The 27,605-nt window shown below is 36.6% G+C and overlaps 1 protein-coding gene across 2 annotated transcripts in view; it reads left to right on the top strand.

Annotated features, from left to right (window-relative positions):
• LY75 (lymphocyte antigen 75) overlaps positions 1-27,605 on the top strand; it is a 185,195-nt gene that overhangs the window by 71,270 nt on the left and 86,320 nt on the right. For both annotated transcript variants that reach the window (XM_072612121.1, XM_072612118.1), the window contains exons 17-27: positions 212-247; positions 617-792; positions 2,114-2,181; positions 2,530-2,606; positions 3,178-3,317; positions 10,064-10,169; positions 10,840-11,000; positions 12,197-12,326; positions 19,732-19,958; positions 24,001-24,166; positions 26,289-26,456. In XM_072612121.1, coding sequence (XP_072468222.1) covers positions 212-247; positions 617-792; positions 2,114-2,181; positions 2,530-2,606; positions 3,178-3,317; positions 10,064-10,169; positions 10,840-11,000; positions 12,197-12,326; positions 19,732-19,958; positions 24,001-24,166; positions 26,289-26,456 — 1,455 coding nt within the window. The remainder of the gene's footprint in view (positions 1-211; positions 248-616; positions 793-2,113; positions 2,182-2,529; positions 2,607-3,177; positions 3,318-10,063; positions 10,170-10,839; positions 11,001-12,196; positions 12,327-19,731; positions 19,959-24,000; positions 24,167-26,288; positions 26,457-27,605) is intronic.

Below are 27,605 nucleotides of genomic sequence, written 5' to 3'. Positions count from 1 at the left end.
TTTTAGTCTGTATTCCAGACCATTCTCAATTCACTAAAAGGATTAAAATCCTAGATCATGTTAGACTTATTTGGTTCCTGTCCTTACCTGAAATGTCAGAGTTTAACCAGAAGTGAAATAATCTCAGGAATCTTTTTTGATGCACTTTTAAGACCCTAATTATGACATGTGATCACAAATGTACTAAAAGTAGATATTCTTTGTTGTACAGGATTCACTCCAAAGACACCAGAGTGGTTCAACCCTGGTAAGTTGAGGAAACATGCCATGCTTTTTTACCTTACAAATTAAATAGCTTTATATTTCAAATATTTCTAAATATAATCTAAAGTATTTTCCCCTTACAGATAAAATATCATTATTATGTCAAGTTCAGCCATAGATATATTAACCCTTTCTCAGCCACATTTCTGTGAGCTCTGTGACCTTGGGCAAGTCACTTGACCTCTACACCTGTTTCATTTTTATAAAATGAAGAGGATACAAATAGATCTCTAAGATGCCTTTTACCTCTAGATCACAGGATTTCCCAAAATTCTATAACCTTCTCAAATGTGTGGATTCCTTATTTTTTTTAACTATTCATTCATCATGATGTTTTCCCCTTTACTTTTAGATCGGGCTGGAATTCATGGACCTCCAGTTGTTGTTGAAGACAGTGAATATTGGTTTGTTCTTGATACCCACTTGAACTATGAAGAAGCAGCCTTATATTGTGCAAGTAATCAAAGCTCCCTTGCTTCTCTGAAGTCTCTCACAGCATTAAATGCCATCCGAGACAAAATTGCAAATGTAAGGATACATAGCAAATGTACTTTTCTTCTTTCAAATATAATAAGTAAGGCAGACAGTGATTGTGACTTGCCCAGGGTCACACCTCTAGTAAGGTCTAGTCTAAGGTCAAATTTTTCTTGACTCCAGGCCCAGTGTACACTAGTTGTCAGATATAACCTATAAATGTTAAGGGATAGTTTCTCTAACTTCAGGTTTCCCTAAAACCTTCAAAATTTATTGTTCCATAAATTTGTATTCCAATGTCAACTAACTTGTGAGACCCCCAAAATCAAATTCAAGAAGAGTCAGATAGCATTACTCAGTACTTACCCACACTCATGATTATTTAAGTATGAATAGACAGTATAATGAATGATAACTAAGCAAATGAATCCTATCAAATATCAGTAGTGCCCGTAGGCCACTTCTTATTTCTATGTGGTATTATAGTGCTAAAAAAATTATTTTCTGCCCAAAACTGAAATCATTATTTTTATATTAAAGACCAATTTTAAGATACAACTTTGATGATAAATTTAGGCAAATTGACTAACTTAATTTAACTACTTTGTCATTTGTAACCTAGGTTTCAGATTAGAAATTCAGCCAAAGACTTAGTACTAAGAGGCAATGATGAATATTATTTTTAAATGTGAGGCAATTGGCAATAACTAACTGGATTGATTTTTTTTTTAACCTAAGTTTTTCAAAATACTATCAAAATTCTATCCTTCAGTTTGGTACACTGGGGATCTCTATTCAGATTTTTTTCATATCTTTAGATAATTAAATATCTGTTAAAATCTTGATGAAACAGAATTTCTAATGAATTTTTGTAGACCATTTTAAATTCTTAGGTTATCATAAAGTAGATGGCATTTCAATGTCTTGAAAAGATTAAAACCTCAAATTTCGTTAAAATATGTAATAATTGTGTTAGCTCTAAATGTTACTGTGAAATTTACCCTTTTTAATGCAATACATGATCATCTTAGAAAGACACTAATATTAAAGAATAAATAAGGAATAGGCCAAACGGTAGTTACTTCTTGGTGTACTTCGAGGGGTTTTGTTTCCACTGTGAGAAAATCTATTTAGGAATTGAACATTTTTCACCTTATATTAATGTATGAGGCACCATGGATTGAATTATCATGAAATGGGGATTAATTGCACAGAATAGGTGACTTCACATCTTCAGCATTCAAAAATTCAGTTAATCTCATGATCATTACGGATTATTTCTATGTTGTAACTTTATAACTGGTAGGAATTCAATGTCCCTAGATTAGCATTCTAACTGGTACAATCATATAGCAACCCATTTTTTTTTTTTTAGCTATCTGATAACCAACAGAAGTGGTGGATTAAAACTTTCGATAGCCTAAGTACTTATCATGATATGAGGTATGTAATAGAATATATTACTTTAAAAAACTATCCCTTTAAGAAGACTAGTGTTGGTAGTTTTTTATCATAATATGATGGTTTTGATCATTTAAAAATAAAATGTTACTAAATGAATAATGTTCTAGGTGGTTATACATTCCTGTCCCCCTCGCCTCTCTACCTCCCAAAAAACACATTGGTCTAAGACTTCTTTCCAACATGTTGTCTTCAAAAAAGAAGCTCATATGTAATTTTATCACTAACATATTGAATTTAAAATTATAATCAGTGATAGTAGAAAACAGTGGATATTTTAGGCAAAAGTTACATGGGGAAATGGGTGATCTATCTGCCTTTTTCTTTAAGCTTTCATGCATGGCATCGTTTTCGTATGATATATGAAAAGGAGTGCTGGTACATCTCTTCCAAGAATTGGTTTAGAGGTAAAGTTGATTCTGAATCCTTGAATGTTTACTATATACAGTGATGAACTGGATAAGTTCAGATCAGTAGCTTCATTATGAATCACTCAAGTTTATATACTGCATCAGTTATGTAGCTTGTACATAATGACTGGTGACATAAGTTTCCACAGTTTAAGCTACCACGAAAAGTACAAATATTTTGCTCTTTCAACGTTTTAACTTGCTTTGCTATGCTAATGTGGTCATTTGGAGATAAAATGTCAGTTATTTTCACAGCTGCCTTAGTGGCTAGAATTAAAAATAAAGTAAGCCAATGGGTCCAAAGTAAATATCCATTTTCCTTCACCCCCACACCCATCACCAATTGTATTGGTGGAATATATCTCTAAACAAATACTGATGTGATAACCTAGTGATATACAGCTTATAGCAGAGAAGGGTAGGAATCAGTAGAACAGTACAGGTGTATACCCACCGATTGAGACATGAATGAATGAATTAAAGTAAAATGAATCTTTTTCCTACCAATTTTTTTTAATGTACTGAAGAGGAAATGCATTCAACTGCAAGCTTACCTCTTATTTCTTAGACTTAAACAGGCCAGGAGACTGCAGAATCAAGCTTCCTTTCATATGTGAAAAAAATAGCGTATCTTCATTAGAGAAATATACTCCACAATCGGCATCTAAAGTTCAGTGCTCTGGGGAATGGATTTCATTTAGGAATAAGGTAAGAGGGAAAACTTTACATTCTACTGCAAACCATGTACTGCTTTTAGAGCATTAGCAAGAACCTTTGATGAATGGAGTAGGATGCTAACTAGGCAAATAAATAAACTGGAAGAATTACTGGATAATTAAAAAGACCACCTGTACTTCAGTAGTAGAAATTGTGCAACATCGTAACAGTAGCTACTTTGAGAGTACTGATGAGAATGGGTTGTTAATGTTCAGCAAATTTTTCCTTCCTTTCTGTTATTAGTTTCCAAAAAATCTTTAACTCAAGTGGTCAGCCAATGGAAATGAGTAGGTTGGATGACTAGGTCTGATTTCCTAAACAAGTGTGAAGCTATCTCTACCTTTGGCTGATAGTTCTTTGCTCATAACTTTTCTCTTCAGCCTGTCCACAGAATTTTTAGATATCAAGAAAAAATGATTGAAATAAAAATATCAAGTGTATTGGAGCTGAATACCAGGAGTATCTGTAGCAAAACTCTGATCTTTTTTGGCTCTTGGGTTTTTTTTTTAAGAGACCAAAAAATTGAAGGATAAGGGCACCATTAAAAATAATCTATTTTCCAAAGACATACATTCAAAAACAAGAGGACAACCTAATCCTACCTATGATTCTTATCACCCTTCTTGACAAATCACATAGTTTCCCTAGCCTCAGTTTCTTTATATAATGAGAGGATTGGATGAGATGGCTTCTGAGGTCCTTTCTTCTTCCAAATCTATGATCCTCTGGAATTTTTCTCCCAACCACTTCTAGAGTTCACTGTTCAGCAACAGTGACAGTGACAATTTAAACTTTTTGTATTGCCAAACCAATTTGGTAGACTCTCTATCCCTCTATCATAAACTGTACAATGTATTTTTATTCCCTTTCATACTCAATGTTTGGATAATTACAAAGTTGCTTTTGTGTTGCTCGGAACTAAAGAGTCTTTGTAATGTTTTTGTATATGAACAGTACAATACTTTGTACTTAGTCATCTATGAATAAGATCGTATGGGGAAGGTCAACCTCAAGAGAAAACTTTTTCTGTGAACAGCACATCATTCATGTCACTAGTGAACAAAGTAGATGAACATCTCTATGTTATACTTCTTGGTATGAAAACTCATTAGATTAATAAACAGTGTTGCCTCCATAATTGTATTTATATAAAATTGTGAGCTTATATATGTGTGTATATGCACTTATGTATATATATACATATATGTATGTGTATATACACTTCTGTATATATACGTATATATACATATACGTATATATACATGTAAAATGTGTATGTGACATGTAAACTTTCAAGAGAGAAACTTGAAAACTTTTTGGGCTGCATTTTGTTGTACTCATACAAATATTTTGATTTTTTTAATTGACAAATAATAAATACAACAGGTTCTTAGATTTTCTGTACCTCTCAGTTCTATGACCTTAAAATGTAATCAGCTACCCAAAAAAAAAACCAAACATTTATACAAACCTATCTGTTGCATTCTCATGTTTTCATAAAAGACTCCCTTTGTGCATACATAGACCATTCTCACAAAGATTTTCTACAGATGAGAAAGAAGACATTTTAGTTAGTTTTCTTGTCTAGTCTTTTGTAATAGTACCATCTATGCTCTCTTTCTCCTATTGCATTTTCATCTTTTTCTCTTTGATATTTCTTAAAAATTGATCCCCAAGTGCCTTTAAGATTGTTGTCTTGGGAACAGATTCTTTTTTTTTAAATGTGTGTTTGGAAAGAGCAGTTATATCTGACCAATCTCATCTTAAGTGACATATTCAGTATTGAGCTGGTAGAATCCCGTTGTAGATTTTGTTTGTTTCATAGGTCAGTGTGACCAAAAATATCCATCACCCGATCATCAAACTTCTGATGACTTTTGTTGTTCAGTAGTGGTTGCACTCATTAACAGTGAAAGTAGATTACTCTAAGAATGACAACAGATCTGTTCCATTCTATTTGCTGTTACCCCATGTTCATCTGTGAACACTCTAGAGATGCTCTATTGGGAAGCAGTATAGTATATTGGAAAGAATTCTGAACTTGGATTTAGGAAGGATATGTAAGGACACGGTCTGAAACCTGTCGCAAGTACTAGCTTGTTGACTAATTTGCTTAGCAAAGACATTAAGCTTTTGCTGGCAAAGGCAGTTTCTGAGTCCTGGGGCCTCCTGATTTTGTCATTTTGGGAGGCGTTTTAACTATAATTAAACTCCTCTAAGTAATAGTGATAGAAGAAATGTCTTAATTTTTTGTGAAGTAAAGATGGAGTTTCTTTTCAGAATCAAAAGTTTACTTAATTAGGCCTTAGGTAGAGTTGTAGTTGCATGGAGGGTCTTCCTATCTTTATCTTTTTTTCTAACTTGGTATCACTTTGATTTAGTTCTAAACAGTTGGTAAACTCATTATGCAAATTTGTATATTTACCTGATTCTCCAATGAAACTGTAACCCATCAAAGTGTAGGCATTTCTTTTTTTCTTTTTTTTTTTTTTTTGATGTTCTTTGTAGTTAATGTGGGTATTTACAGTAGTCGGAATAACTTACTCAAGTTGTTCTTAAAACAGTATTGCTGTTACTATGTACAATGTTCTTGTGGCTCTGCTCATTTCACTCTTCATTATTTCATGCAAGTCTTTCCATGTTTTTCTAAGGTCATAGAGCTCATCATTTCTTATGGCACAGTAGCATTCTATCATATTCATATACCACAATTTATTCAGCCATTCCCCAGTTAGTGGACCCCCCTGCAATTTTCAGTTCTCTGCCACCACAAAGAGAGCTGCTCTAAACATTTTAGAACATACAGATTCTTTTCCTTTTTCTCTAATTATCTTCAGACATAGACTGAATGGTGACATTACTGGGTCAAAGGGTGTAGGTAGTTTAATAACTCTTTGGGCATAATTCCAGATGGCTTTCCACCAGCAATGAGTGAGTGTCCCAATTTTTCCACATCCTGTCCAACATTTGTTACTTTCCCCTTCTATTATTTTAGCCAATCTGGTGGGTGTAAAATTCTATCTCAAGGTTATTTTAATTTGTATTTCTGTAATCAATAATGATTTAGAGCACTTTTTTTTCATATGACTATAAATTGGTTTGATTTTTTTCATTGGAAAACTGTCATTTCTTAAAACAAACATTTCTTAAGCTCCTACTATGTGCTGGGCTTTCTTTTTTTTACACCAGATGGCAAAGAATTCTGTGAAATTATGTTTCTTGTCACCTTTGGGTACATGACGAATTGGCAACACTGCCAACTCCTTTATGCTTCTGAAGAGAATCTATGACCATGTCTTCCACTTAGCTATATAGTTCATGTCTTCTGGTTTCACTTAGTAAGGATGTCTATGTATGTAGATGTTTCACATTACCCATTGAATACCAAAAATTAAATGAGTGCTTGTAGAGAGTCTGAGAAGTACATGGTTTTTATCATTCTTATATATCTGCCATCACTGCATCAGAAAACCACATGGAGCCCTTTTGTGATTTTTGTTTGTTTCATAGGTCAGTGTGACCAAAAATATCCATCACTTGATCGTCAAACTTCTGGTGATTTTTGTTGTTCAGTCATTGCAGTCTTGTCTTCCTCTTTGTGACCCCATTTGAGATTTTCTTGGCAAAGACACTGGAGTGAATTGCCATTTCCTTCTCCAGCTCATTTTACAGATGAGGAATTGAGGCAAACAAGGTTAAGTGACTTGCCCAGGATCACACATCTGGTATCTGAGGCCAGATTTGACTTGAGGTCCAGCACTCTATCCATTGCAGCACCGAGCTGCCTTCTGATGATGACTTACCCTAGCAAATGAAAGTGGTGGAAAGAGACATGTACCGAACCTTAACAGGCTATTATTTGTTACTGATAATTGCACATGAGAAGTCATGTAAAATTCATCATCAAGAACATGTATGGCTAAAAAAGGAATTGCAGCTGTCATGTAGCAAGATGAGATATTACAGGTGGACAGCCCAAGTGGGATAGGCACCACTGAGATAGTAAAAGAATCGGAGGAAGACCAGCAATGACTTAAGTGGATCCTTTGGGGAAGATTTGTGGAAAATATGGATAAGAAATGAATAGGACAGAAAACGCATAGAGATTATGTGAGCTATATTAGTAGAAGAAATATCTGCAGCATTGAAATCCCTGATTCAGGCCATCTGATCCAACCAACATTTGTTAAATATACACTTGCCCCCAGATTTCAATGCATTTATGATTAAAAGAGACAGCTTATGCTTGAGGAAATATTTTGCATTTGCATGCAAAAATGTAGGATTTCACTACCAATGAAAGAAATGCTAATTGAATTAATTGTAAGGATCATTATGTAACTGGTAAACTAGTAAAAATAATAGAAATGAATAATGTTGCATTTTACATACACACACACACGCACAGTTTGTACCCGTTGACTTAATAATTGTGGTTCAGGCCCTATACTCTAAGGAAATGATCAAAAAGAAAAGGAAAAAAAAATCAGTGCAAAGATCTTTGTACAGTTTTATATGCATGTGTTCTCTAGATAGATTTTTTAAAAATTAGACCTATGGTTTCATTGGTATGATATTCATAGCACCTACAGCAGCCATGAATATGCCTGCTCAATTTTGAATGGTGAAATACCACAGACTCTCCACATGGAAGACAGAACCAAAACATTTATTCAGACACCAGAAAGCCAAATCCTTATAGTAACAAAATCTATACACAATAACAATGCAGAGAGCAACACCAGCCTCAAGTCTTCCCCCAACTAGGCTTCCCACAAACCAGTTCCATTAAATCACAAACATGCTTTCTCACTCACACTAACCAACTGCCTGGTTGCTTGCATCTTTTCTAGCTCTGACTGTTCTCTGACCAAATTTGCTCTCAGCTCTGCATTAGCCCTGCCTTTTTTTGTTCCACCCTTTCTGCTCCACCCCTTCCTGTTCCATATGACTTAGACTCATGTGACTCAGGCTTCCATGTGAGGGGTGTATTAATGAATGGGAAAGATCTTCCCATTTAAATTACCATTGCAAGGGGACTCCCAGTAAGGCACTCCCTCTGCCCTTACAGAGAGTCTATAGTCTTAGAGAGTAGACTGGGAACTGAGAGATTAAATGACTTTCCAAGAGTTTCACAGCCACCGTGTGTCAGAGATGGGACTTGAACACAGGGCTTCCTGACTCTGAGGCCACTTCTAGCCACAAATACAGGAATGGATCAAAAATCTCTTCAATTCATGAGTTATCTCAGATAACCCAGATCACAGCCCATCTAAGTCTGCTCAGCCTATGTGCTTTAAGTCCATATTTTCCCAGAAGTTCACAGTTGGGTGTCCATCCAACTTGTTAGCACCCTTCATTGCTTTTCTCTGGAAAGCAACAAACTTTATTTCTGTCATTCATTTCCTTGATGATGTGCTTTATACCTGTTTTCCTAAAGAGTTTCTTATTGCTTGTATGTTGTATCCCATTCACACTTGCCAGCTGTGTGGTGCTCATCTTTAATTATTCAAAGGCAGATCTCACTGCCATAAAGCAAAATGTCTAAAATGTCAACATTAAAAAAGATAGATTTTTGTCATTATTGAAAGCTTGGAGAATGTGTGTCTGTGTCTCTTTCTGTGTGTGTATATAGACACATATATGTATATGTGTGTGTATGTGTGTGTGTATTTTAAAATATAATAGAAATAGCCCAAATGTCTCATAATAACAACATAGTGAAGTAAAAATGTAGTCTATTAATATGATAAAACTCAATAAAAATGTTAAAACAAAAAGTGTAATTTATAAATCTCAATTAATGAAAAGGAGTATCTGAAACTCTGAGGGAGGGATGGGGTTAGAACCTATGATTTCATAGGTATAGAGAATTCCTGGCATGAAAACTCTTCTAAAGTGAAGGAGTAACTCATAGACACTTTAGGCTTAGAGTCACCCAAGAGTTATGTGACTTGCCCACTGTCACATAGCTAGTATGTCTGAGTAGAACTTCAGTGTAGGTCTCCCTGATTCCAAGACCCCCCTCTTTTCATTATTTAACACTGCTTGTCTTTGGGAGAAAGAAGGGATGCTACTTTAAAAAAACAAATCCGAAATAATACATGTACAACTACAACGAAACAAAATTGAGCCATGTACATCATAAAAGTTTAGAAAAATTCAAGGGATATAAATAGAGTTTAAAGTTCATTAGGCTCCTCCCTCTTTATATAATTTATCTTCAGTGCTATAAAGTGGATTCTTGATATGACCTTTGAGCTCCCTTCCAACTCAGAGATTCTTAAGAGTATTATTATTTGTATTGGTTCATAATAAGAAAGAGACTAGCCTGATATCTTCCACTGTAAGTTCCTGGAAAGTTCTTCTGACACTTTTTTTTTATCTCTAGCACTTAGTATGTAGTGCCTGACTCCTAGTAGACATTTGATCAATGTTAATTGATTGATAGACCTGGGCTTACATAAATTTTCATAACAGATATTTCACTTCTGAGAGAAAGAAACATTGCCATATCATTTTTTAGCCATATCTTTAAAATATATAATTTGGTATACAGAGGGATTTACTTTGGTTTGGTTTTGAGGAAAGGTCTTCCTTTGAATTAAAATGGTAAATCTGAATTTTATCCTTGTGACCTGAAAATAAGTCCTTTGGAAGGTAAACTATTTAGATCATTAAAATAAGAGCTTTCATGTCCCTGGCCCTTATAGATTATGTATGTTTTTTGTTTGCAGTGTTTTCTAAAGATTAAACCAAAGCTTTATACATTTTCTGAAGCCAAGGAAGCTTGTCATACCTATGGAGGAACCCTTCCCTCAGTCCTGAGCCAGAGTGAACAAGGTATGATAATGAGGAAACTTTTTTGTGTCATGGATCCCTTTGGTAGTTTGGGGAAGTTCGTGGACTCCTTTCCAGAATTTTGTTTTTAAATGTATAAATTACAAAGGAAACCAATTATAGTGCTCTTATTTTAGCTTACTTGTCTTGGGTATTAAAATATAGTTATCAAAGTATTTTTTTTTAAGCTCACAAAGTGTTAAGGTTAAGAAACTGGGTTAAGAAATTCTCCCATGGAAATCAGATGTGATTAGAATGTGGCTGATAGAGATAATTGGAAATATAAGAGTATAATAGCAGGAGAAAGCAGTAGGAAAAATGTAGAAACAGGCTATAATGCCAGTGAAGTTCAGATCCTGGACACAGCAAAAACCTAGATGACACTGAAGGATTTGAGGTATTTTGCAAATCTAAGAATTTAGGATTTTAAAAATTCTTCAGACTATGTAGCACGAAAAAATAGTCTAATATGTAGAAGTTCAAAATGTATGTTTTGTGTTATGTGATATAACTATGCACTGAAATATATTACTGAGTTTTTAATGAACAAAAAAATCATGCCTTAATATCTGTTGTTAGGTGAGTAAGCAAGGAGGCAAGTGTTCACTTATTTTTTTAAAATATTTTTATTTTGGATAAGGCATAAATTTTGAATCTTTCTATTTCCTACCAGACTTTATTACATATTTACTGCCCGACTTGGGAAATAATGTTTGGATTGGTTTGCTCAGAAGCACTGTGACACAGATGAGCAAATGGACTGATGATAACAAACTGGTATACAGTAATTTCCATGCATTATTACAAGGACGGGAGCAAAGGATACCAATAGATGTAAGTTTATAGCATTTCATAGTGGCTGCAGTTACATTAAATGCCCAGATTTCCCCTAAAATGTTATCACAGGAGCAGAATGACACCCACTGTACATCTCCCTTCCAACAGTGTTATAGAAGCCTAGTTTCCAGGCTTGTGTTGCAGTGAAGGGGTTCTTAGACTTTTTTGTGTTATGAACCCCTTTGTCTGTCTGGTGAAATCTAAAGAACTCTTCCCAGAATCATGTCTTTTCAGTCCCTATCTGACTCCTCATGCCCCCATTTGGGGTTTTCTTGGCAAAGATAACTGGAATGTTTTGCCAATTCCTTCTCCAGCTCATTTTACAGATAAGGAAAATGGGGCAAACAGGGCTAAATGACTTGCCCAGGATCACACAGCTGGTAACTGTCTGAGGCCAGATTTGAACTCAGGAAATATAATGTTCCTGGACTCCAGGCCCCACTGCACCACCTAACTGCCTTTTTAGTTGGAGAAAATGCTAAATTCCAATTAGTGGGGAAAAAATTAAAATTTTTTTTCTTAACCAAATTCAGAGTTTTTGTGAATTCAGACACAAGATTTTATCTAATCTTTTGAAATTTTTGGCTCTGGGCTCAAAGTCCTTAAAAAAATTCCATAAGGCAGAAAATAATTCAATCATGAACAATAATTTTTCCCTTAGAAATGGACATAAATCACAAAGAAAAGGTGCTAAATATGAACAACAGTGGCATTAGTGTCAGTTACAGTAGCTGTCGGTTCCTTCTTCAACTCCCTCCACATTCTTCCTTGTCCCCAGACATACTTTAAGACTAGCTCCCATTTTTTAACAGCATCAGCAAAGTTTGAGTCATTGGCCATTCCCAAAATATGATTCTGAAAGTATTTAAAGCACTTGTATCTGCTATAATATTCCCCACGTTAGAATTACTAAACGTTGACATTACACAAGATTGCTATAATCACTTTATAGGAGGTTTGGGTGCTCTCTAAACTTTACTGCAGTATTTGAAAGTTAATTCTATTTTCTCCATCCTTTGGAGATTCAATAGGCTTCTAAATTCAATTCATTTAGTTCTTTGATGAAATACATTAAAAACTCAAACTCGGAAAGTTCTTGGGCCTGGATTGTGTCTCCAAAAAAAGGAATCACTTAAACTGTCCTCAATCTTCATACTTACGTATTATGAATAATTTCCTTTTTTTTTTTTAAGTTTTTTGATGAAGATGCAAACAGCCATTGTGCTGTGATACTCCACCTTCAAGATTCACTTTTAACTGGGACATGGAATTTAACTTCCTGTAAAGAGCAACACAATTTATCTCTATGTCAAAAATATTCAGGTATGGTTTTATTTGTAGCAAATTGTTATGCCTGTGTGATAGCAGATATAAAGGTAAAAATGAAATTTAGTAGAAGAGGTTTGTCACTGAAATGCATAAACATAGTCTTTATGTTGCTTAACTTGGTACAATAATGTCCTCAGATATTTTTCAACTTTGTGAAGCAGACTGAGTTATCAAGGCAGATGATCTCAGGATCTAAAATAGTCTAGCACTAATAGCTTTCACAAGTGTTTAGCTCTTTGGGTATAGGAGTGTTTTTCCACACTATGACCTTTTTTTTTTTTTTTAAATTTAATAGGTGGTATTATTAAGTAAATAGTATCCTAAGGACCTGAATGACAATGATGATAAAATTACTGTAGCTCCTAAAGCCTCCTAATTGAAAATGACAATGGAGCAGTTTGGGAATTAAGACAGTCTCATTACATACACGTATACCTTCATTCCTTAACCTTTGTCTTAGTCCAATTCCTTTTTTTTTTTAACCATTTTTCATACCTCTTTAGCTGCTCTTGACAGGCCTTCAAAGTCTTCCCCAGTGGTCCAAGGGGGACCCCTCTTGGGTGCATCTTATCAGTAGCGGTAGGGAGAGGCAAAATTCATGTAATCCCTTCCATCCTTTGCAGTGGAAAAATATCTACTTTTCTTTTTAAAAATGTGAGCAAATGACTACTATGAGTCCTATGTTCCCCATACTATCCTAAGCACTGAGGAAAATACAGAAGTTAGGCAGGCAAGACATATAGATGACATACGTACATAAACACACATGCACGTACGCATGTGTGTATGTATATATACATATGTACATATCTGTGTACTTTTATACATGCATGTACATGTATGCACACCGTTTCCTGTGAAATGAGCTGGAAAAAGAAATGGCAAACCACTCCAGGATCTTTGCCAAGAAAACCCCAAATGGGGGTCATGAAGAATCAGATGCAACTGAAATGACTGGACAACAATCCTGGTTTGTAGTATGGGAAATGAGTTGCAAAAGCCTTGATGAGCAAGTAGAGATTGGTTAAGCTGTTTCATTCTGTTTACTACTGTACTGCATACATGTCGTACTACCACACATATAAGTACCATGTACTTAGAGATGCCACTGTCTCACCTTGTCAAGAATTTGGAGCTCCATGACAATGAATTTAGAGAGAAAACACAGTTCGGTGACTCTCAAATCTTGTGGCTGTTTCCATATTTGAAGATGATTGTGGAGTATCAGCCTAAAGCATCAACACCTTTTCATTGGACTTCATCAAATATGGTTCATAAATTTAAAAAGCTGAACAAAATCCAGATCAATATGTGAACCATAGCCAGTCCCTTTCTCTCAAGAACTCTGGGATCACAAAAAATCAGTTCGATACTGGAAGATAACCTCAAAGGAATCAGTTTCTCTCTTTGGCTCCTGCCTCACCTGGAATTCACTAGAAAAATATAAAAATAATGTTTAGTTATAACTCAGGTCTAGGTTTCCTCAAATGTGAGTAATAGAATTCCAACACCCATAAAGGCACAACACAATACACAATGTACAATATAGCTCTAGGTATGACATACTTACTGAACCATTCATGATGTTGGCATGGGAACCTCTAAGGTAAAGAAATCTCTCTACCAATTCAGATCAGCATCTTCTCTGCAACCTGATACTTTTAGAATTAAAAATAGAAAATATTACATTTTAAAACTAAGTCAAAATTCTGAAAGACTTTTGATTTAAAATGCTTTCTACCCTCAGAGAAAAAAACTGATGGAGTCTGGATGCAGATCAAAGCATAGTTTTTTTTAAACTTTATTTTTCTTGACTTTTATTTATTTAGTTATTTTGCCTTTTGCAATCTGACTAATATAGAACTATTTTAAGCATGACTTCACATATAAAACCTATCCTGATGAATATCAGGCCGCTGGACCCAGATGGCTCTGGAGGAGAAAGTGAGGTTGGTGACCTTGCACAGCCCTCCCTCACTCAAATCAAAGTCAACTGCAAGTCGTGTCATGATCTTGATGTCATGGTCCTCTTCTAGAATGAAGGACAAACACAACAACAATAAAATTGCTTACCTTCTCAAGGACAGATAAGGAGAAGGAGGGAAGAGAATTTAGAACTCAAAATTGAGGGGAAAAAAAGCTTTAAAGTTTTTTAATGTGTAATTGAGAAAAAATTAAAATACAAAAAACCTTAAGTCAATATGCTGATCTGTATGTATAATTTAGTGGCTCCCATTTCTATTTAAGTGGACACTGCTGATCTAAAGCAGTGATGTCAAATATAAACAGAAAGACATGCCAGCTGCATCTTGACTTAGGAAAGCAGAAATTAACACTATCTATGTGGGAGTGCATTTTTTCCCAGTTACATTTTTTCTTTTTTTTTTTTTCCAGTTACATTTTAATCTAGTTCAGGCATACTACTCCTACCCCTGCCAGGTATGGGATTGCCTTTATTTTACCCACCATAGAAAATAAATAGGAATGAAAGGACTCACAGATGCCCATGAACAATACAGGAACATCAAACACTCGAATTAGCCCATCACCTTCCTCTTGGAAGCTGACCTTTAGGATTATTGAAGAAGACTCCCCATTCACCTTATACCTGGAAAACTCACAGAAAAAATAGGAAAGTTTGGCAAGATCCATATACCTGACCCTTCGTGACATGGGTTTAGATCTTCAGCTGCAGAATGACCTTCTTCTTGCTCCATGTATGTTACTGAGGTATGCTATTGAGGAAGCCTGCTGGGAGGCTGCTGTCGTCACATTTGAATTCAGAAACTCTTAAACTTGGGATTGCTAACTACAAGGCAGTTCCCAAAGATGGTCTTTCCCAGGAAATTTCCTTTCTCAGTCTAGAAGCCTGAGAGTCTATGATTCTGTTCCCTAGAGAATTCAAAGTCTCACTGCATGCAGAAGGCTCGGGTTCAAGATAATGGTCCTAGAACTCCTCTCTCAGTATGTGTGTCAACACATCTACCATTGCCATGTGCTACTTACTCTCACCATTTCTGCTCCTGAGGGTAAATAGGAGAAGATTAGGAGAACTCCCCTCTTTTCCTCACTATACCCTAATCTAAATGTCCAAGAAGGAGAGAACATGGAGAGAGAGAAGAAAAGACCGATCCATTTCAGTTTAATTTTACAGACTACAAAAGAAGATGAGTCCTCTGTCAGAAGTCCACTTCCCCTATCAGTCAGTCTCCTGTGTCCTAGCATTCCCTATAGCACTTAGTGCTGTAGGTCTACCTTCCTGAGAACTGCCTTATGTAACAAAGGTTCATCTTGCAATCTCGTTAAATTATTAGAAGTGGTGCAGTAAAATGATATAAAGTATTTTTCTTCCATCAGATTTTGTTTTGGAATGGGTACTCCTAGAGGAAAATCAGTGTTAGGGACATGCACCCCACAACTATACCTCAAAGCATAGATTTGCATTAATCTATTGAACCACTATTGCCTAAATTTTAAAAATGAATGAAGACTGAACCCTAAGCCAATAATAATAAGCATTAAGTGCCAGCAGTGTGCTTGGGGCAGCTAGGTGTCACAGTGAATAGAGAGCTGGGTGTAAAGTCAGGAAGACTCCTCTTTCTGAGTTTGAATCTGACCTCAGACACTTATTAGGTGACCCTGTTTGCCTCAGTTTTCTCATCTGTAAAATGAGTTGGAAAAGGAAGTGGCAAACCACTCCAGTATCTTTGCCAAGAAAACCCCAAATGGGATCACACAAAGGGTCAGAATATGACTGAAATAACTGAACAGTGTACTAGGTGTAACTACTGTTATTATTAAAGTAACATTTGGCCACCTTGCCCCCACTGCCTGAAAACTAAATATGTTACATTTTACCCCCTCCCCAAGATTCTTGGGTAACCTCAAGGGGAGGTGTCTAGACTCTCTGCCACTGGCCCCACCAGTTCCCTCAGTTATAGGAGTGAGTGAGTCCCTTTACCCTACTTCCATTCAGCTACTAACAGTAGGATTAACTTTTACAAATATTTACTTCAGAAGTATAATGATCAAATATACAAACATTCCCCAGTACATGAAAAGCATATTCCCTTTCCTCCCCCTTTACAACCTCAGTCTCTGGGAGAGAGAAAGAGCATTAGGCTCACAATGTAGCTTGGTTTCCTATAGAGCATGGCCCCAGTTCCAACATCAACACTCCTCCTTAGCCTCAAGTCCCAGGCCCTCCTGCCCCCTGACTTCTCATGGCTTCCCTGCTAGGTTGACTGACTGCAACATCTCGCCTAAAATGCTCATTTTCAGAGTGAACATGGCTTATGTTCCCAGGTCAGTCAGGGATTACCTCCTACACCTAAAACTGAGAAGGAAAAGGAAATGGAAACAGAAACACTCCCAAGTCCCGGAGCCTAAAAGGAGAGAAGAAGAAAGGTAGCTCCCCCTTCTCAATTCAGTTCATAGCATCAGAACTGTGGGTGAATTGTGTGGGATCATCAGCTTCTGGACACAACAAGAAAGAGTGCACAAAATAGAGACTGTCCCAATCTGTCACTATTAAAGACACAGCCAGTTCCAACTATGAAGAAGGCATGTACTCCTAGCACTGTGGCAGAATAAGTAAGATGTTTCCTTCCAGAAGCAGAGTGCCTCCATGGTAGAAGATGTAGGCATGTACAAAGCAAACTCCCATCACATTAATAATTGGGTAATTATTATTAGGGCAGCTAGGTGGCACAGTAGATAAGTGGTAGACCTGAGTCCAAATCCAGACTCAGACACTTACTAGCTATGTGCCCTTGGGCAAGTCACTTAACCCTGTTTGCCTCAATTTCCTCATCTGTATAATGAGCTACAGAAGGAAATGGCAAACTACTCCAGTATCTTTGTCAAGAAAACCCCGAGTCAGATGTGACTGAAATGATTGAACAACCAAAAATAATTAATAATTCACTTTTATATAACACATAGTTTTACAGAGAACAAAGTTAATAGTACAAATATATCCCTTTTAGAGTTTAGTTAACTGAGTATCAGAGGTTAAGTTAAACTCGTCCTGTTCAGTGGCAAAATATTTGCTCAAAAAAAAAAAAAAGAATGTGTGAACAAATGAAATTAGACTTTAAGACCAGTTCTCTATCCACTGTGCCATATTGCCTCTCCCTCTAGCATATATGGGATAGCTATAGATGGGATTTTCTTTAAAAATAAAGAACTGTGGAACACTATTTTGGAATCAGAAGATTGCTTTGGGCAAGTCAACTTGTCTTTTTCAACCTCAGTTTCCTTGTCTATGAAATGAAGGGGCTGGACTAAAAGATCTACTTGTATGGTTCTTTCAAGATTTAAATTCTGTGACCCTGATGACAGTTTGAAGACTCTTTGGTTATATGTTATTGTTGATTTTATTAATTGTTCAGTTGTATCTGATTCTTCATGACCCCAGTTGGAGTTTTCTTGGTAAAGATTCTGTATGCAGTTTCCTTCTCCAACTCATTTTACAGATGAGGAAACTGAGGCAAATAAGATTAAGTGACTTGCCCAGAGTCACATAGCTGGTAAGTGTCTGAGGCTGGATTTGAACTCAGGAAGATGCTTTCTTGACTCCAGGCCTATCCATTGACCATAAACAAATACAGAAATGTTAACTTCTAACTTAAAGGGCAGTGCCCATTCCACTACATCACTGAGAACATCTATCTTCACATACTTTAAAATTGGGATCTGAGCAACTCACTTGTATTGCAGCTTTTGCTAGTCTTTGGTCTCCTCATGTCTTATTCAATCAGACCTCTCCCTGTCATGGGATATGATATTACAATATATGGAGCTGAGTAAGAACACAAAAATTCAAGTAAAAGTTATGAATATGTGACACTATCTCACTTCTCTGATATCACCATGGAAATGAAGAGCTGGACTCTCTCTCATAGATGTGAGTGCATGCCTCTTTCGCTTCTGCTAAATGTGACACTCTCATAGATGTGAGTGTCACATTTAGCAGCAGTGGAAATAGAAGGTGGTGTAAGAATTGGATCGAAGTCTATAGAGGGCAACAAATCACTTTCTTACCCTTTATGACCTGTTTATCCCACTTCATCAAATGTCAAATGATTGACTCTATTATAAATATTATTTGCTAATCTTACCCTTAGAAGAGAACGTAGACATCCAACACTTCACTAAGCATACCACCTTCTATTCTAAAAAACAATAAAATAGATATCTGAGAAGAGGTTTCCAGTATGCTTTCAAAGAGGTTTTGTGGTTCCTTTCATTCACAGAGAGTACAAGGAGGTTTTAACAGATGGCAGAGTGGATAAAGGGAAATACAGCTTCATCATGTAACCAGAGTGGCCTTAAACGGTTATTGAATCACAGAATTTAGATCTGGAAGGAATCATAGAAGCAGATCATCTGCTCTAGCCCCTTCATTTTCATAGACAAGGAAATTGAGGTTGAAAGAGATGGATTACCTTGCCCAAGACAGACTTTTGATTCCAAAGCCATGTTCCATAGCGCCTCCACACACTGAGAAGTAGATTTCTGTCAGTCATTGTGGGGCTCTGAGATACCATGGCAGTTATAGTGCTGGACTTGGATTGCGTTAGACCTTAGTTCAAATCCTACTTAACACTTTTATTTGCCATGACTCTGGGCAAGTCACTTAACCTCCCTCAGTCTCCATTTCCTCATCTATAAAAGTGGAGATAATAATAGTACCTACCTCACATGGTTATTGTGGGGATCAAATGAGATAATGTCTATAAAGCATTTTGCAAACCTTAAAGCACCATATAAATGCTATAATTAAACTTTTTATTATTATTGAAGTCATTAACTGATTGTCCCACAATTTGATACTGCTGCCTCTCATTTTCAGACACTTACCATAAAGCAAAAACTGAAACATAACCTTAATGGACGACTTTGGAGGTCTGTTAAAAAGTGCTCTTTCCAGTATGAACCTTGAAATGTAAAGATAGCTATCCTTTCAGGAATTAAGCAGGTTGTCAGTGCTAGTGTGGAGAGGACACTTGATATATCCCCTTAATAAAGCAATTCAGACAATAGAAGTAGTTGGCATCGACCTTGAGCCACAATCTGATTTCAAGTCACTTCTCTACTCTGTTAAGGACTTACAAATTGCACAGAAAACATTAGATCAGATGAATGGAGTTTTCCTTTATTTTCAGAAAAGAAGCATTCTTTGTTAAACATTTTACTTATTCACTACAAAGGATTTCTCTTTTGTCTTCATACCCGTGCTCCAAAATCTCCCAACTTGTCCCATGTTGTAGGCCAGGGGGATGCGGAGGGAGGGGCAGTAACGAGGGAACATTGGAACTTTGTGACCAGTGTTTAAAAAACGTAAATGGCAAATACCCAGGGCTTTCAAATGATTTATTTTTATTTTTGACACCAGAAATTCAAGAGAATCATATGTTGCCGAACACCTCTACCATTCTAAAGTATCGAGATTATTCATACAAAATAATCCTGAAAGCGATGACTTGGTATGAGGCCCTGGAGGAGTGCCAAAAGGAGGCCATGCAATTAGTGAGCATCACAGATCCTTATCAACAAGCTTTCCTTACTGTGCAAACTGTTCTTCATAATTCTTCATTGTGGATTGGACTCTCGAGCCAAGATGTAAGTACTCTGTCCTATCTGACTGTAGAAATTATGTGAACGTTTGTTTTCAGAAGTGTTTTCTGTAATGAAAGCCTCAATATATCCGCAGGGTCCAGAATTTTATTCCAGTATAGTCAGTCAGTAATCAGTAAGCATTAATTACAAGCCAGGTGCTATGCTGAGCGCTATGAATACAAAGAAACGCAAAAGATAGCCGTTGCTCTCCAGGGGCTCACAGGCTGATGGGAGGAGACATCAAGCAAACAACTCTGTTCAACTATATACAGGATAAATTGGAAATGATCAATAGGGTGAAGTCACTGGCATTAAGAGGCATCAAGAAAAGCTTCTTGGAGAAGATGAGATTTTGGTTGGGACGTGAAACCAACGAAGTGGGGAAGGGTGGGGTAGTGTGGAAGATGAGGAAGGAGAAATTTAATTGTCTCATTACCAATGAGTAGAGTTACATTCCTTCTGTCACATAGTAGGGAAATCTCTAGTAACCACCTAGCATCATTCTTTTCACTTGTTATGATTGACTTGAAATGGGACAGAAACTAGGAACTAGGGAAGTTCTCTACATCCAACCACAGAGAAGATAAAGAGAACAGATGGTAGGACCACAGATTTAGAGCTAAAAAGGACCTTAGAAACTATACAGTGCAACCCTTTTATTTTAGAGATTAGAAAACTGAGGCCCAGTTTGGTTCTAGAACTTATGTACAGGTAAGTGGCAGAGTCATCATCTGAACCTGGGACCTCTCACTCCAAATCCAGCATTCTTTCCAATATACCATGTTCCTCTTCTAGGAAGGAGGAAAAAGAAAGCAATGTGAAGCTTATTGAGTAGGAGAGCAACGTGGAGCCCTTTTAATAGTAATAATAATAGCTAATATTTATATAACACTTGCTACGTGCCAGGCACTGTGCTAAACTCCTTACAGTTATTATCTCCTTTGATTTTCCAACAACCCTGGGAGGTGGATGTTATTATCATCCCCATTTTACAGTCTAGGAAACTGAGACAAAAGTTAAGTGACTTGCCCAAGGTCACATTGCTAATAAGTATCTGAAACCAAATTTGAATTCAGATCTTCGTGATTTCAGGACTGTTACCTCTAGATGGGAGTCATGGATTAGAGTGGGGAGCGATTTGAGGCAAGAAGTCCAATTCAGGAGGTTATTGAAATAGTCCAGATGAGAAGCGACAAAGAACAGAATGAAGATGATGACTGTGAATAAAGAGAGAGAGGCACATGTGAGAGATGCCGCAAAAGTAGAAATGACAAGATTTAGCAACTGAATGAGTCTGTAGGGTGAGAGTGAGGAGGTAAGGAGAGCACTACTTTGAGAACGTGGGAGACTAGAGGGTAGTGGTGCTTACTGACAGAAGTAAGGCAGTTTGGAAGAAGGGATTGAGGTGTCTCCAGGTTGTCCAGTTTAAAATGTCCAGTAAATATTGCAGAACTATATGGTTCCATGAATCATCTTCATAAAGACCCTGGGATCATAAATCTATGGGAGTTGATAAAGTCACTAAAACAGGTAGTGTAGAGAGAGAAAAGAAAAAGCCAGGATAGAGGTTTCTTGGGACAGTCACTAGTGAGAGACATGATATGGATGATAAACCAGCAAATGAGACTAAGAAAATTGAATAGGTAAGAAAAGAATCAAGGGAGAGTGGTGTTGATACAACGGGGAAGTGCGTTGGAGGGGAGGGATTGTGAAATTTAGCAGAGAAGTCTTTGAATCCCACCCAAGACACTAGCTGAGTAACCCTGGAAAAGCTACTTAACCTAAGCCTCCATTTTCCTCATCTATAAATGGGACTAATACTATCTTGTAGCACTTGTCTTATAGAATTATCATGACGATCAAAAGAACTAATGTATTTATTTATAAACACTATGTAGATGCCTGTTGTAATTGCTACTCTCAAATCTCTATCTCCATTCAAAATCTCAACTCAGAGGTTTCATTTTCATATTCCCAGTTGTCTACTGGATGTTTCCTTCAATATGTTCTGTCAGCTCTTCAAAAAGACTAAATTTTTCTCCTCTCCTCCAAACAGCAACAACTGACTTTCCCTCTCTTTCTGCTGATGGCAGCCCTATCTTACCTAACATTGAAGGCCTCTGACCTCTGAGTAGTCTTACACTCCTCCTTAATTAACCTTTACTCTACCCATACACCCTTTTACTAACTCCTGTGAGTTGTATCTCTGCAATAGGCTCGCATCCATCCCCTGCTCTCAGTTTCCACTGCTGATTCTCAAGAGGAAATGTAATCTAGCTGCATTTGGCATCAGGCAAAACTCAACTTCGAATTCTGCCTTCCTGTATGGTTATAGATAAAACACTTTGACCTCTCTGTCTTAACATCCCTCAAAGAGTGACTGCAAAGTTCAATCACAGTAATCCGTACAAAGTGCTTTATAGATTCATAAGCATGAAACCGATGTCTTCTTGCCAGATTATTGCAGCTGCCTCCTCACTAGTCTTTATTCCCTGTAGTCTATCTTCCACACTGCTGCTCAAGGGATCTGGCCAGTAAACCATTCTTTTCATACCACTTCTTTACTTTAAAAACCTTCAGTGGCTCCCCATTCCTTTAAATCCTGGGGTATAAAGCCTTCCACAATTTGTTTCTGACCAACCTTTACAGGCTCATCCTGTGCCATCTTCCTTCTCATGCTGTACCCAATAAATCTTGAATACTCTTCCTTCCCTATGCTCATCTTACCTCTCTGGTCTCTGGGCCTCTGCACATGTTTCCCATTCCTGGAATGACCTCTCTCCAATCCCTGCCCTCCCGAAGCCTCCTGAAGTACCTTTCATTAAGGCCCCATTCAGGTTCTGCTTCTCCCCTCCCCATAATCTTCACACAGACACATATACTTTCTTCTTATGTATATTCTTCCCTTTCATCAGTAATTCGAGTGCTTATTTTTCCATTCCTGTGAGATTGCAGATTAGAATATGATAAATTACATATAAGCTCTTTAAAAACAATGTATATATTTTTTAATTTTATTCTGAACTTAAGAAATAAAACAAGCATTTCCATAAGAGAACAGAAAAAAAGGTGACTGTACATAAAATTGCAAATCAATTATGTCCAACTTACTAGGCCTTTTAAATATATAATAAAGAAGTTATCATGTAACTTTTTTCCCTTTTATTCTTTCCTTCCCCCAATCCCACCCTAGAGATGTGTGAGTGTGTGTGTGTGTGTGTGTGTGTGTGTGTGTGTGTGTGTGTGTGTGTGTGTATGTGTATTCTCTTGAACCAACATGTTCTCACAACTGAATAGAGTACCTCCCTCTGGGCGTGTTGTTACTAGGTACCATAGTCATTACAGGAGAGGAGAAAGAAATCCCTTTTCCCACCCCATATCCACAAAGCACTCCTTTCCAGGTCTATTTAAAAAGCCTCCATGGGCATACCTAATTTATTTACTTAGTAGCCTATCTCTTTGCTCTCTTATGACTCATTCAAAGAATTGTTTATACTTTGTTAAAGGATAACTGGTTGTGGTCACAGTTTTATAGTTAGTTTAAAATATTGTTACAACCTTATCTGACTAAATCCTGACAGTTGTCAATGGGGGGGTGGGAGGTTGGAGAGGATAGGAGGAGATAAGGGAATTTATATACACTCTCCCTTAAATATGAAAAAAAAATCCAAGAAAACTTATACAATGTGAAAAAAGCAAAATCGGCAGGAGATTATGTAGACTACAGGTATGTACGTGGAGATGATATTAAAAGGAGACAAAAAAAGCAGGTCAGGTGCATAAAACAATGTTGGTACCAATTGGTTAAAGTCAAAGCACACACCCTTCCTTTCTTGTAGCAGATAACAAACTAAAAAAAAAAAAGGTAAATTATAAAAGTGTAAGGTTGCATATACTTCCAGTCATAATCAGTTTCGTGCTATTTCACATAACTATTTTTGTGTAATATAATTTGCGGTAGTAATTTCTTTGTTTGCTTGGATTTATCTTCCGGGTTCAAAGAAAGGTGATTCCATCTTTTAAAAATGTATCTTTGCTTTTATAGGATGAACTCAACTATGACTGGTCAGATGGAAAACATTTCAGCTTTAGCCGCTGGTCTGAAAATAGTGCACAACTCGAAGACTGTGTAATTTTGGACACTGATGGTTTCTGGAAAGCTTCTGGCTGCAAAAGTATCCAGCCGGGTGCTATCTGTTATACCTCAGGAAGTAAGTTATAATTTGAAACATTTCTACTCTTAAATTGTATCATCTCTAAGGAGTAACAAGCTTTAAGTAGGACTGTGACAAATCTTATATTTGATACATGGAAGTCATTTACTACTGTAAAATGGTAGGAAAATATACTCTTGTAAATTGCGTTCCACAACAGATGTGTACTCTGAAAAGTTGTGTGTAAGTAATATTTTTGTAAACTGGATATTTTCCCACCAACAATATTTTTAGCTTTTTTTATCTTCATTTTTTACATGGCATCAGCTCCTAATATTTTTTTGCTTCCCTCTGCCTCTTTGAATAAACTAATCTCTGGATAGTTGGTATTTAAAGAAATCATTTTATAAGGTCAATAATGTCTTATACCTCATGGTTGCTTAATAAGTGTTCATGGAATAAGCAATTTCTGGCTTAGTTTTTATAATTGTATAGATTGGTTTTTCTTAAAGTAGTATATCCATTCCAATTAATTACTTTTCCTTTTAAAAAAAAATCTGTATTCCTTAAAAGAAAATTATAATTGGATTTTCTTGGATATCCAATATCTGGAAGTGGGGGAAATATCATTCATGTATTTATTTTTTTGAAGAATGCATCTATTTAGATATGGAAGTGTCTCATTCAACTGCATCTCAAGAAATTACAGAGAGGTCTTTAGAGAATTTACCCGAAATTGTTCTAGGAACTTGGAAAAAGTCCTTCCTGCTCATTTTTTCTGAAATGGACCCCTATGAGACCTTCTATGGTGCAAGAAACATAAACATTCCAATTTATTTCATATTATCTTCTTCCTAAGTATTCAACCATTCTACCATGAAGCCAGGAAGGTTATAGTGGGCAACTTCTCTTCTAAAGCGAACCCCTGTTATCTTAGTTCAAGAGGACCAAGTGGTCATGAACAGAGTGTTTACTTCTAGGCCACAACATCAAGGTCCTTTTGAAAATTCCTAATATGGTCTAGGCGGTTAACCATATGGTATTTAACATTTGTAGGATAATCCAGCAGTGACAGTTCTACTTTTTTCTAAAGTATGAGTATAAAAATATTTTATTTTAAAATGTTTTATTGATGGTTTCATATGTTTACATTACTGTTATTTCTATATGATTTCTTAGTCTCTCTTGTTACACTTAAAATAAATCAACATACTCAATCATGACTTCTGCTAATGGATGCCTCATTTCCCACCTTCTACTTTCCCACTTTTGACTGCCCTTCTGCCAAGAGGAAGAAAGTATTCTTTTTTGTTGTTCTGTCATTTCTGGCTTGTCCAGCTCTTCAAGACCTTGGATGAGGTTTTCTTGGCAAAGATACTGGAGTGGTTTGTCATTTTCTTCTCCAGCTCATCTTACAGATGGGGAAACTGAAGCAAACAGGGTTAAATGACTTGCCCAGAGTCACACAGCTAGTAAGTGTCTGAGGCCAGATTTTTAACTCAGAAAGATGAGTCTTCATGACTCCAAACCTGGCACTCTATTCCCTGTGCCATCTAGCTCCCCTAAGCATTCTTCACTCTTGCCTACTAAAATCACAATAATTAACAGTATTTATCACAGTTTTTATGTTTTTCAAAGTTGCTTTCCTTTGTGTTTTTATGATTGCAATGTAAATTCTTCTCATAGTTATGAATACTTCATTCTGTATTATTAAGATATAATGCATACTTCATTCTGTTTTATTCATTCTATTTATTCAGGTCTCCCCAATGATCTCTGGAACCTGTGTATTCCTCTTTTTTCCCTAGAACATAAAAATATTCTATTCCAATTATATGCCACAATTTGTTCAGTCCATTCAATGGCTACCCACTTTGTCTCCAGCTCGTTGTTATCACAGAAAGTGCTGCTTTAAACATTTTTGTGCATGTGTCACCTTTCCCTCTGTCTTTAACTTTCCTTGTAGTATATGCATTGTGGTACTACTGTTGAGCCAGAGTATATTCAGTTTAGTGATTTTTCTTTAAAATTTCAAGTTGGTTTTTTTTCAAGATGGTTGGGAGAATAAAACCTGAGGTGCCCACTTCATGGAGGTCTAGTGAGGAAAGTGCTTCATAACTTTTAAAGTGCTATGGTAATATGAATGCTTATAATCATCTGTTATCATTATGTCTTCTAGATGAGTCAAAAAAAGAGGTGAAGAAAGTTGACACTGTGAAATGTCCATCTACTGTTCTCAATACACCTTGGATACCGTTTCAAAATAGTTGCTACAATTTCATGATTGCCAAAAATAGGTTCCTAGCAATAACAAATAATGAAGCTCAAATTAACTGTCAGAAGCTAAGTAAGTATAGTGTATTTCAGAATTAATTCTATGATGTACAACTCTTGTATGCACAGAAAGGATTAGATGAAAGAAGAATATGAGGGAAGCATATTTTTGATATTTCTGTTTCCTAATGTACTTATACATCTCAGAATTTCTCGTTAGGTATTTCCATTTATACCACATCATTTCATCAAAAAAAACATATGAAGATTTCTGTATTGAGAAGATTAAAGCAGTGACAGTCTTTTTCATTCTCCTATCAGTTTTAGAAACAAACAGGTGAAAGTAAGTTTGTTGTTTTTTAGTCATTTCAGTCATGTGTGACTCTCTGTGAACCCATTTGGGGTTTTCTGAGCAGAGATACTGAAGTGGTTTGCCATTTCGTTCTCCAGCTCATTTTACAGATGAAGAATCTGAGGCAAATAGTGTTAAGTGACTTGCCCAGGGTCACATAGCTATTAAGTGTATGAGACTGGATTTGAACTCAGGTCTTCCTGACTCCCAGTCCAGCATTCTCACTATACCACCTGACTGCCGCACATGTATAACATAAGTTACAAAGTGTTTTAAACAAGGTAGAGAAATCATTCAGGTGTTATCATGGGATTTAGCAAGAGTCTGGGTAAAAATGGGAGTCTAGAGTGGGGCAGGTGTCCAAGCACTAGATTAATTTAGAGGAAGAATACTTTTGATAAGATAAACATTAGGATAAAATTGTGCTCACAAGTTATTTTTTTAAAATGTTTTAAAAAGTTGTGCTCCTCCAGTCTGTCACAACTAGCCCTTCTTTAAGGCAGTCGGGAGAAAGAGCAGAACATGAATCCCATCATATCCAAGCCCCCAGACCATAGGCAGAGCTGACCAGGATGGGGGCCATCGGCTCTGCTCATGATCTGGTCATAGCATGGAGGCTGCAGGGAGACTGGGAGGAAATGTCAGTGACAGATTAAAAATTCAATGAGGGAGCAGCGCAGCTTCCAGTAGCTGCATAACTGAAATCATTCCCCTTGTCTTCGAGGTCAGGGCACCAAAGAGCCAAGTCAGCAGGAGTTTTGTCTGAGCACGAAACTGACTACTTGGCAAGTATCGGTTCTGTAAACTTGAGTTATTTAGAAGAGAGGTGTGCCTGCAACACTCCCCAGAACAGCCCAAACCAGATTAAAA

This window comes from Notamacropus eugenii, chromosome 5, assembly GCF_028372415.1.
Source record: "Notamacropus eugenii isolate mMacEug1 chromosome 5, mMacEug1.pri_v2, whole genome shotgun sequence".
NCBI classification, from domain to species: Eukaryota; Metazoa; Chordata; class Mammalia; order Diprotodontia; family Macropodidae; genus Notamacropus; species Notamacropus eugenii.
Note: the sequence above shows the minus strand (reverse complement) of the source record. Positions and strands in the feature narration are given on the sequence as shown.